Source organism: Scomber scombrus, chromosome 17, assembly GCF_963691925.1.
Source record: "Scomber scombrus chromosome 17, fScoSco1.1, whole genome shotgun sequence".
NCBI lineage: Eukaryota > Metazoa > Chordata > Actinopteri > Scombriformes > Scombridae > Scomber > Scomber scombrus.
Genome location: NC_084986.1, coordinates 24,713,742 through 24,726,671, shown reverse-complemented (window position 1 = coordinate 24,726,671; position 12,930 = coordinate 24,713,742). Strand labels below are relative to the sequence as shown.

General features: G+C 38.7%; 1 protein-coding gene across 1 annotated transcript; it reads left to right on the top strand.

Annotated features, from left to right (window-relative positions):
* The first annotated feature begins 4,406 nt into the window (after nt 1-4,406).
* LOC133997594 (gamma-aminobutyric acid receptor subunit rho-1-like) lies at nt 4,407-12,172 on the top strand. Its single transcript, XM_062437252.1, has 8 exons — nt 4,407-4,503; nt 5,970-6,037; nt 6,126-6,349; nt 9,274-9,356; nt 9,472-9,612; nt 9,705-9,857; nt 11,011-11,219; nt 11,879-12,172. The coding sequence occupies exons 1-8, from the start codon at nt 4,485-4,487 to the stop codon at nt 12,170-12,172; spliced, it is 1,191 nt and encodes a 396-aa protein (XP_062293236.1). The 5' UTR covers nt 4,407-4,484.
* Nucleotides 12,173-12,930: the final 758 nt, after the last annotated feature.

Genomic DNA, 12,930 nt, shown 5'->3' with positions numbered 1-12,930 from the left:
TCAGTTTATATAATATTTCCCTTCTTGGACAAATGATTTTGCACTTAGAGTAATTTACTCGTGATTGCTTTCATGCATTAACCCTTGAGTTCAGTGTTAAGATGATTTTCTCAAAAAAACATGTCATCATGGAGCCCACAAGTTATGAAAATTAACACATGATATTGTTTTGCATTTGGTTGTAAGGAATCAACAGGATTTGCTCTCTTCTGTGGCCCGGCTTCTGACCTGATGATGTAATGTTATTTATTCTGATTTGGGGATTGCATCAGTCTGGTAGCAGTTACAGCAGACACTCTCTTTTAAAATCATATCGCCTAAAGCTTTTATTTGGAGCTTTGCAAGAAATGACAACTGGCAAAAATATCTACTAATGGAGCTTTTTGGCAGAAGATATTTGGACACGTGACGGCAGTAAAAGAGGTGTAAAGGATGAAATGGAGTGATGGCTGAATTCCATTTAGCTGCCTCAGTTTTTCAGGGTCCTGTCTGGCTCACTGTCACACACATGACTTACGGGGACATTTGAATAGAACGGAGCCGCCATTAATGTTATTAGTAACACCTGTGCTTCTCCTGCTATGTTTATTTTTCTGATGTAAAAAAGATTATAAAGGCAGAGGTACAGAGGTTGTTTTTATCAACAGTACTTCTAAACAGCTGCAGGGCTGGATTAACAAGGAGCTGTCAACCACCTTTCAGTGTTCCAAAAGTTAGTTTCATAATAAGTTAATACAATACATTTAAGAATATTTATTATATAAACCTAAAATCATGAGATAAAATAAATTCATAAGCAAGCATAATCCATAATAGTATTATACATATACACACTATACATTAAAAATCACTGGGTTAAATTAATGTAGAAGTTATGGTTTAATATAGCACTATGACACAATGCTGGGTTAACACACTGGATCAATATTTTTAGATAATTCATGATATGGCTGTTAAATATTAAATTTGCTATGACAACAATTCGACTCCTCTAGAAGGCTGAGCCAAGTTTTGTATTTCATTTCTAAATGTTACGGGGTCTCTGGTGTGAAAGACGATGCCCGATTTGACTTCAGACCTATTCTTCTCTCCCTAAAAAAAGTGATGTGTCTGCATTTTAAAGTGTGTACCAGTGAGATCCATTCCAGTACAAGAACCCTGACACCAGTATATCCAATCCTCAACTCTGTCTTGAATTGACAGCGACAGAAGGTGACATGGGCCTGGTTAGAAAAATCACTCACTCTGATTACGTAACCTGTAATCTGAGTGTGTTAATGTGCTTTCTGAATTATTGCTATTGTTGTTGCTTTGAGAAAGGTTAGCCGGGCGGAAACAAGTCCAGAAATGATATTTTTGTTATTTTTAGTAAACCACAAATGTAAAAGTTTTTTTTTTAACATTCAAAGTCAATGGTTATCTGATTTCTGTTGTACATCTGGTGAATGGAACAAAATGTGGATTTGAGTTGTTTAGTTGATGACTGATTACTACTGGAGATTTAGTTCAGATGCTTTTGATGTTGATGCTACGGCTTGCTTCACTGAGATAAGATGGGTGATCATGGCACGTGCCAATCTCAATCTCAATCACAATCTAATGCAAGTTTATATAATACAGGACATTATCGTTTCAGTCGCAGCTATGAATGATGAACGACAACAGTGACTCGACCTAACCCCTCGCTGTTCTATATTGACATATATTAACTCATTAATCTAATGACACCACATGTCTAAATCAGGTTCATGGACAGCTGTAGTAATCCAAGCACAACAACTGGACAAGTACAGAAACCAACCTCAAAGTCCAAGATGTTCCACCCAGAGCATCACAAGTGTAATAATATCCAGTTTATTAGTAGTTTTGTCTTATTAGGGTCTCATTAAATCAGTCATACACACAGCACTGTCCAACTTCTATCTGTGGACATGTTGCTACGATGTTTGAATGTGAAGAATACAGCAAAATGCCACATATTACCTTTTTTAACAGTTTATGTAATGTTTTAAAATGATAGTAATGTCTAAAATCTATATTGTGTTTTTTAAGACGACCCTTTTATTTAAAGTCTCCCTCTGCAAAAATGCACGTGTTTTTTTCTTGTTACTTCACTGTGCATTGTTTGTTTTAACATTCATCTGCTGAATGAGGAAAGTTTCTCTGAGCTCACTTTTAATCTTATTTCCCAATCTCAACACCTGTACATAAAGGCATCGCATGTCCAGTAGTTAAAGTAGTTTCCCAAGAAGGACCAAGAACCCTTTGAGGAACTCAGAAACTAAACATTTCAATCAGAGGAACCAGGGACTATATATAGTTCCTGTAGGATAGTACCAGGTGCTACAAAAGCCATGTTTCCACTGCAAGAACTTTCCCCAGGGAATAAATAACTTTTGAGGAACTCAAATAGCGTTTCCACTATTTGAACCAAGATCTAAACAATGTTTCAGACAGAATGTTTAACCCTCCAGAAATCCCCTGCTAAGGGATTTGTCCTTTTCAAAAGTAGAATAACTTTAATGGCAGTGTTTGCAGGGATGAAACAAACACAGACACCACAGCTGCTTCAGTTTGTGTTACACTTCATTCATAAGAAGAGGGAAAAATTCTGTCAACTGGGGCGCTTAATTCATTTCAGAAGTTCGGGGGCCAAAACTGTGTGTGTGTGTGTGTGTGTGTGTGTGTGTGTGTGTGTGTGTGTGTGTGTGTGTGTGTGTGTGTGTGTACACTCACAATTTTTTTGTTTTTTTTTGCAAAGTAACCAGAGGGTGGCAGTATAATTCCAAACACAAACCAGCTAATTTATGTTTGTGAGATTGAATACAAACTTTTTTTGTTCAGTTATTCAAAACTACTAAAAGGTTTACATGACAATAACACTCCTGCAGTTGAGTAGCAGCAAACAGGAAGTAGGAAAGTTAATATATTCTTGTGTTATAAGCAGCCAAGCCTCCAAATCCACATTTACTTTCTTACTGCTTCACTTTTGCAAATGATCAACGTGCCATACTGTTGTGAAAATGTCATTCATAACCTCTGTAGCCTAAACTAACTTTGGGAGCATCTCAGTTGCCTTTACTCAAAAAGAGAATGCTGATCATTTCAATGTGTTATCATGAATTAATCAAGTGAACTTTTAAATTATGTGAGCTGACTGTTGGCTGCTGATTGGCTCCCTGTTCTGAATAGGTTTGGCATACGGCCATAAGCGTCCAATGAAGAAATGTCATTTCACACAATATTCTGTTAACAATTTAAATGAAACCTGAAAACATATTTATTTAATCTGGCTTTTAATTTGTGTCACTTTAACTTATTTTTTACTAAATGTCTAATTTTTTTACGCATTTTTAAAAATGTGTTTATTTGCTGTTGTTAATTATATTTTTTTTTTCTTCTGTAAAGCACTATAAGCAACATCCTTTAACATAGCTTTATATATATTATAAAGTTATTGTTATTATGGGTCCAATCTGCATAATAATCCTCACAGTTCTTCAGATGTGCTGTAAATGGAAACAGGATGCACAACAGGGACTTTTAGTTCCTACTTAAGTTCCTCAGATTAGTTCCTCTGGTTCCACAGTTCTTTTTGGAACCGAAAAGGGGCTTTTGGTTATTTACCCAACTTACCATCAGCGCTGTGTAACACTGCGTAATGCTTGTATAAATAACTAAATGTTTTTTCCCTTTCAGGTCAAAAAGAGAAATGCCTCTAACAGAAGCATCCGGTCGCAAGATTGGCAGGTATAATGTGTGTGTGTGTGTGTGTGTGTGTGTGTGTGTGTGTGTGTGTGTGTGTGTGTGTGTGTGTGTGTGTGTGTGTGTGTGTGTGGTTTTACTTTCTTAGTCCAATTAGATCTGTAACAGAGACTAGACTGAAGAATCTTATAGTAGAGATTAAACCACCATGACTTGACTTTAGAGGGCTGTGGTCAACATTTTAATCACACTACTGTTTGTTGTTTCTAGAGAGGAGGATGGGCTGCTTCCGTTGTAAGCCCAGTATAATCCATCCTTATCCCTCTGAATTAGAAAGTTCATTTGATTATTTCTCGCACAAAGTGAGTAAGACGTCAACAAGCTACAATGCATGTGAGCTGCAAGCAGCCGGCAATGCTGTTCAAACGAGTGGGGCGAATCACGCACAGTGGCCTCTTTATACTGTAGGTCCACCTGCATACACAACGCTGCATTACTAACGAGTTTGAAATTCAATTCAGAAATTTTCACCAATCAAGTATTAAATTGGTGCCTTAGCATCTATAATACAGGAGAGTTAGAGTTTAAAACATATTGTACAAGAACAAAGAAGTGTATTCATGTAACACCATGTGGGAAGTTCATTGTGTGATATGTGGAAATAAACATTTTGTTCAACTATTTCCATCAGCCCTATCTACAAAAGGAGTCCAGACATTACCAAAGCCGAGGGTACAAAGTCAGAGCAGCTGCTGAGGATAGACGACCACGACTTTACTATGCGACCAGGATTTGGAGGTAAGGCGATTCATCTCTGTAAATGGAGCAGTAGACTGTGTTCTCCGTTCAAAGACGCTTCAGTTTCTAATTCACTGTCCAGACAAATTACTAACCAAGTGTTGTTTTAGCATTTAACCCACCCCCACAAAACCCAACCCACATCGCCTGATCTATACACTCATTTAAATGTGGGAAGGGGGAGTGTTCAATGCTGGCTTGAAGAGATGACATAACAGAGTAGGATTATGTCTGAGCCACGCTGCTGTGGGCCAGTGATTAATGTGATTAATTCAATAACTCCTATCTTAATCTGTCACATTAGCAGAGCTCAAAGTCTGATTTTATGTGCTTTTTCAATTCTCACACTTAAAAGCACACTACGAAATTAAAAGAAACTGTAGTAACCAATGAGTCCCAGTCCAGTCACTCTTCTTATGACAGAGTCTTTACTCTTGCTCCTAATCACATAAGGGAGAGTGAACTGGATTGGGTCTCATTGGTTACTACAGGTTTCTTTTTCTAAATCGTAGTGCTTTTAAATGTGAAGAGCATTGTAGAAAATATTTCACAGTGCCAGTCTATCATAGCCAGCATGAACCTTTTCAGCAATTTGAGCTAGAGTAGCTGTTCTGAGGTATTGGACCAGATGGGCTAGCCTTTGTTTCATACGTACATCAATAAGCCTTTGACACCCATCACCAGGGATGGGAAGGTTACTTTGGAAATGTAAAAGGTTACTCTATTTAAAATGTAATAAGTAATGTAACTATTTCAATGACTCCATCAAAGTAATGTAACTTATTACATTGGATGACTTTTCTAATGTTCTAACCAATGTTTTCAGCTGTTAGGGTAAGTGTTCCCATTAAGCACCAAAATCTAGGTTCAGCTGTTTTTCATGGATACTGACATGATTTATAAGAGAGATCATTTCTTATAAAGAAGATTTATCTCTCATTGTAAAATGTATTCATTAGTTCATGTAGATTTTAGAATATAAAATAAAGATATTTGATGAAAAAAGTCAAAAGTCTGGCATAATAATCAATATTATTATAACATATGACATATAATAATGTTTCGGCTTACCGGTGCTCATTTGTGTCTTTGTGTACTTGTTCACCCCCACCTACATAATTGTATTAAAATGAAGACAATCTGGAGCCCTGCTAAAACAATTTTTTTTTTTTTAAAGTTACTTGCACTATAATGTCAAGTAGGATTAGAGTACTCACTCCACTGGCTCTGTGCCATGTTTTTGGGGAAATCTACACCCAACTGCTTTTATGGGGATTTGGATGAAGTCATTGTTTTTGAAGCAAAATCGTCGGCATTAAAAGCAGTCATGACCTCAAATTAAACAGATAATCCAAATATAGCAGGATGATGGTGATACATCTGCACTGCTGTTTCTATCAGTACAGTTGACAATAACATTACTGTAAATGACAGATTAGTAATACTTTGTAAATGTGTTTTTCTAGGGCCTGCAGTCCCAGTTGGAGTGGACGTTCAGGTAGAAAGCCTGGATGCTATTTCAGAGGTTGATATGGTATGTGTGGACCAATCAGTTTCAAACTTTTAAATGTATGTTGTTAGTTAAGACAGTGCTATAACACACATATCTATTTTTGTTTAAGGACTTTACCATGACCTTATACCTGAGGCACTACTGGAAAGATGAACGTCTGTCCTTTAGAAGCAACAAGAACCAGAGTATGACATTTGACGGCCGCCTGGTGAAGAAGATCTGGGTACCTGACATGTTTTTTGTCCACTCTAAGAAGTCCTTCACACATGACACCACCACTGACAACGTTATGCTGCGAGTCTACCCAGATGGCAAAGTCCTCTACAGCCTCAGGTAAAGCTCCCCAACTGTATGAAACAATTAAAAGGGATCAATCAACACAAATAATGTTATAATCAAGTCTTAATTCATTCAAAACCCAAGTTCTTCACATGCGACGAAATTCAAATATTTGCTTTTATTGAATAGAGCATAACATTTGGACAGGCAGAGTTAGCTGCTTCATTCTTCATTAACCATCAGTTGATTGGCTACCAGCTGACTGGTCACATTCACTCATGTTCATGCATTATAACCTGACACTGCTCTAAGGCTGCAACGATGAATCGATTATTCAGTCAGTAGAAATCATCAATTCATTTGGGTTTGGGCTGTTTGATGCCGTTTGTGGACAGACTTCCTTCTGCATATGTGCTGTTTCTGGCATTGTTGATTAAGTCTTCTTATTTTGATTAGTGTCTCTGATTGAACTGTAAGATGACACAACTGTAATTCCAGATCAGAGTGAAGCAAAGTGAATAACTCAGCAAAATACCAGTTACTATGTAGTTATTGATCATACAGGGGCAACATGTAGTTAATGAGGCATAACGCCAATTTTATATGTTAAATTAAATGTACTTGAAATGTGTGATAGCCTGCAACTCAGCCTGTGAAAACAGTTGTTATATAATGTGATTTGTGGCTCAGAGAAAATAAGTGAAGTGACATCACACCTGTATAAGGGCTTGAAGACTACAAATTGATAACTGAATTACAAACTGGTGGTATTGAGCTTGAAAGATGTGACCATTTATCAAAAAGTGAGAGTTGCTACTGAGGTGCATTATGCACAATGTAGGATCCAGTATTTTTGAAACGTATTCTTAACTTTAAGTCAAAGAACAAAAGTAAGGGATCTAAGCCTCTGCTGGTCTCTTGCATATGTTCCGGCTCTGCGGAAGAATCACGTTAAAATTGTTGGATACGGTTTAAAGCCAGATCACCTTTTTAAACATTATGAGGACATACTTTACACCCTTTGCACCAAAAGGTACACTAAACCTGTAATCAGTCCTGCTTTCCCCTACAGTTTCACAAAAAGCTATTTATTCTGAGTGATGTGTGTGTCCAGCTGATGTTAGTCCAATATTCTCCTTTTAGCTCTGGTTTGGTCTCCACCTACTCCTTAGAAAATATCTGGCTCTTTAGCTGTTAAATGCTCCACTATGGTCACAAGGTAGACACTAAGTGTGTCTTCTATCTGGCATTTGGGAAAGAGAGAGTTTATTAGAGCTTTTTATTTTTACTTCTTATCTCTGCTGTTCATTGCTTACTTTTGTCCACCTTGTATGGTTTTATTTCTTCTGTAAAGCATTTTTTAACTTTGTTAAGAAAAGTACTATATAAAATATAAATGTATTATTAGTAGTAGTATTATTAATATTATTATTTCCACTGAACTCCACTTCTGCTGCTGAAACTAGGTTGATGAGAGTGAATCACAACAACAATCCAAAAACAATGAGGCAATGCTCCAAAGAGCTTAGGAGAAGTGCAGAGTTAATACATTCATTTGATCCATTGTTATTATAAAAATATGATTAGTGCAGCTTTAATACATTTCGCTTAATTCTTTAATAGCAGGCACTGGGGCACTACATACATGTAATATGTTTGAGGTGGGACAGGTTATGATGTTAGTGGGTGTTCAGGGAAATAATTGCCATTGGCTGTCCTGCAGATACAAAGTGGCACCAGCTGCCGCAGTACAAGATGTATATTTAAGGGGATAATGTTCTGCCAATTACGACTGCTAATACTGCTCAGCGCTCCCTCCTAATTTTAGCAAGGCCCTGAGCCAAGATAGCTGATTTTGTAATCCACGTTACAGAGCCTGGCAAATGATAACAGCTGGCCATCTGCCCTCCTTGTTGTTACCATTCATAGCACTGCCTCGCTGATGGACTGGCACAAACAAAATTCAACAGCGTCATCTGCAAAGCTGCATTTAGGTTTTGATGGAAAATATCACACTCTTAGCATAGATGTTGCTACTACACCATAAATCCACAAATTAGTTAATAAAATCAAATAAAAGTCTGTGATCTGTTTTTTTGAGATCCTCATCTTAGATTGTGGTACTTTGCTACCTGGTGAATGTATACTAAGACAGACTACAGTAGATGACGATAAATACATATAAGCATACTCATCACATGGCACGGGTTAATCTGTGTGGGGTTGGTGCTGGTTGGAGATTTCCGTGACTAAGGCAGATTGGCGAGTGAGGATGACAGTTTGTAGACCTCGCCTGGCGACCGTATAGCCTTCTCTTGTCCTTTGAGCTGGATTATGTATTTTCATTTATCATCTCCGTGCTGAAACCCCTGACCCTAACAAGTATTTGCCTGCGAGTATGGATGGATAATGCATTACTGAAGGTTACACGTATATTAAAGATCAGTGGGCACTATACGATATTTACCAGCAAATCAAAAGTACCATAAGCTTGGTAGGTCTCCCATTTATCAACATCTGCTTAACCTCAACCCTCCCTAAAAGCTATTTAAATGTGTATGCTCCTGCACAAAGGAATAAGGAATAATAAGGTATAAGGTATAGATTATCTTGTTTACTACAAACCACATACAGTGTACTGATATGTACATTACAGCCAATCTCAGCCTTTGTCATTGTGCTTTAGGTGGATTTCTGGCATCTTCATGGTTTTAGCCCATTTCTGCCATAAACACATTTCCATGGGACACAAGAACCATGCCAGGCACTCACCTTACTCACATTTCGACCAAAGAGAGAACACAAAAACAAGTATTCCCACATTAACCTTATTAGCCCATCTTAGCTTCTGGAGCAGTTTTAAACGTTATTCACTGCATTTTTAAATATAAATATTAAGCTCACATCTCTCACATGGTGTTTTCTCTGATCATTTTCATTACACTACGACAGCTAATTTTTTTTTTTTTGTAATGCAGAGTTACAGTCACATCCATGTGCAGCATGGACCTGAGTCGCTTTCCTCTTGACACACAGACATGCTCTTTGGAGATAGAGAGCTGTAAGTTTCATTGCCATTTTACTTATCTCCCCTACTGTTGCGCTGTAGAGTCTTCACTTATTGTGTTATTTTCATGTGTGCCACTGATACTTCATTATGCTCTTTATCCCTCCAGATGCGTACACAGATGATGACCTAATGCTGTACTGGAAGGAAGGGAACCGCTCATTAAACACAGATGAAAGAATATCTCTCTCTCAGTTCCTCATTCAGGAGTTCCACACCACCACCAAGCTGGCATTCTACAGCAGCACAGGTACCGACAGAGTTATGAGTGCAGAGTTATGTGTAATGTAATCCTACGGTCTCTCAATTATATCGTAACTTCTAACTTCATCTCCTCTCCAGGCTGGTACAACCGTCTGTACATCAACTTCACTCTGCGGCGTCACATCTTCTTTTTCCTGCTGCAGACCTACTTTCCTGCCACGCTGATGGTCATGTTGTCCTGGGTGTCCTTCTGGATTGACCGAAGGGCCGTGCCCGCTAGAGTACCGTTAGGTGAGGGTCCTTGACCATTGTTGTTTATTTGGTGGCTTAGTTCTAAGGTGACTGATGAGTTGGTTTGGATAGTTTTTCCACATTTTAAAGTACAAGTGCAATGTGGTAAGTGTTGGATGCACTGACTGTGTGGGTGTCTCCAAGCTCACCTGCACTTTTGGTGCACAATGCAAAGTGCAAAACAGCTGGATGAAGGTGACTATAGATCAGAGAGACCACTAATCTGCAACCAGAGGCAGATGGTGTGGGTCTATTTTTTCATTAGTCCCATAATCATAGAAATGAATAACTATAGGTTACACTAGTTCAGTATGATTTGAACACGTGGACACTGTACATTTGCACCATGGTGCATTTCAAGAATAAAACATGAGATGCCAATTTTTCTTCAAATAAATTTGGGAAGGAGGCTACGATGCCTCAGGAATCTGATGTCTCCCATAAAATCTGGCAGAATGTTCATTTACTAAACGAACTACTCTGATGTGTGGAGAGGTGTGTGGTTATTCTGTAGCAGCCTGGTGTGGTTTTTCAGGTGATTAATTGAAAGTAAACACGTGGACAGCCATGTGTTCTGCCACTGTGTCTGGTGCAGCACTTCTCAAATCAGAGGTTGCAGATGTTATCAACGTATTAGCCCTGCTGCCTTCTGATATTGCAGATTTGAATTAACTGAATCATTCATATTAATTTTTATATAAATTCCAAATAAATGAGGTTAACATTTTTTGATTGAAGTAATCTTTCTGCAAGTATCGGGTGGATTGTCGTAAAATTTAAACAGATGTTTATGTTCCACTGGGGAAGAACTGTGGTGACTTTGGTGATCATCTGATTTTTCTTCTAGCGCTATCATCAGGTCAAAACATAATTTGCTCCAATGCTTATATCTGCAAAACTAATGGCATTCACATCAGCCTCACCTACTAAAATGCATACACAGTAAACTAATACATTATCTAATACATTACATAATAATTGTATTTTCACCACATAAGGTGAAGCTACAGTTTCTTTGAGATTGTATTGTCATCTCAGACAAATATTTCTTCTCCTCTTATCTTCACTTTTCTTTCATTATAACCTGAACTATATATATATGAGTCTGCTTTCACCTGCTCTGACCTGGTGTTCTGTACTTTCTATGCTTCAGGTATAACCACAGTGCTCACCATGTCTACCATCATCACTGGAGTCAACGCCTCCATGCCCAGGGTCTCCTACATCAAAGCTGTGGATATTTACCTCTGGGTTAGTTTTGTCTTTGTCTTCCTGTCTGTGATCGAGTACGCTGCCGTCAACTACCTGTCCACACTGCAAGAACGCAAGGAGAGGAAACTCAGAGATAGGGTGAGTGAGTCTATCATCTCTAAGCTTATAGACACCAAGATCATGTACATGTGCTCGAGTTTATATTTTAAACTAAATACATATTGATGTTTGAAGTTTAAAGTCACTATGAATTTAAAAACCTCAAGCTTTGATGCCCCTTAGTGGTGGTATTAAAAATAGATTTTAGAGGACAGCAAATCACATTTTTAATAAAACTTTTAAGACATGAAATTCTTCAGATTTATGGTCAATTTAGTGTCGAGAATGAAAAACAACAAAAGAAAACACAGAACAAGAAGGTTAGAGTTGCAGTAGAGGTCTTCAGGTAGGCCCAACCCATCCAAAAACAGGCTCATGTCAGATTCTGATCTAAAAGAGCGAGCTCTAGGTTCCACACTTTCTAGTTCAACTCAGTTTTAGTGACGTAAGAGGGTTAATCTGAATGACTTGTTGAATCACATCAATTAAGACAGCCTACACCAAACTGACTGGGTTTTCTTATTCCAGTTTGTGTATTAGTAGGCACATCAGAGACTCAAATATATTTGCACAAGCACTGTAAAAGTGAGTTTTCTATTACATGGCCCCTTTAATGCATTATATAGACAGCCGACAACAAAGCACATTTTTTATTAAGACATAAAAAACTCCAGACAGCGGCTTTACGATAAAGCCTCCTTTTTGTCTACTTGCAGCTGCCGTGTACCTGTGGTATGTCCCATCCTGGTACGATGTCAGCCAGCTACAGTGAGGTGGATGTCAACAACACAGGGAACTACGGCCTGCCAGAAGAGAACGGGGTGAAACGGGAGAGGATACTGGTGCAGCTGGCGATGGAGAGCGACCCGATCACCGGCCACGTCGGCTCCGGCGCTTACAGCAGCGTCTTGATCGACACTCACGCTATAGACAAGTACTCACGGGTCATCTTTCCTGGATCTTACGTCCTCTTCAACATCATCTACTGGTCGATCTACTGTTAACTTAGATGGGACTCAAATACACCTGCGGGTATCGGAGGTTGCTGAGGGACAAGTCTGACTCACCTCAGTGGTTTAGCTGCACTTGTAGTAAAGTGGAAACTTGTGCATTGAACTTGCAAGTTTCAGGGTTTTGTGTTTTCTGAGAGATCGAAAGTGGAACTGACAGTTCCAAAGAAAGACTGGTGTGCAGTAGAGGTATTCAGGTAGACACACTTTCTAGTTCAACTTAGTTTTAGGGTCTGTGCTAAAGTCTGCGTGGGTAGAACCTCAGAGGACACAAGGACAGTCTGACAGGAGCAAATACAACTGCATCTTTAGTCAGCTCACGGAAACACAACATATTACCCTTCATCAAAGCACAGTTTGTGCCTGGTACATTAAGGCCATTGAATGTTTGCCAGGAGGCAGCTAGGCCTGTACATTTTGAATTTTAACAGGTTATTGGTTAATGCTTAAAAAGCATTGGAACAAACTCATCGAAACGAGCACTTCGGAAAATATTGAGGCTACTTTTCTGGCCTCAGGTTCATTTGGCTGTGTTTGGGTTTGGTTCAGTTGCTGTGTATGTTTGAGGGGTAAGCTCCATCTTAGTGCGTCTCCAAACCTATTGTTCATTTTGCTCTGGAGTCTCAGCTGTGTCTGGGTCAGGAGCAAGAACGTAAACACAGGAAGAGGGTCCTGAAGAAGGTCCGCTGGCCAAATACAATGTTCAGGTTGGACCTCAATTATCTCTCCGGCATCCCAGCACGCAAAGCACA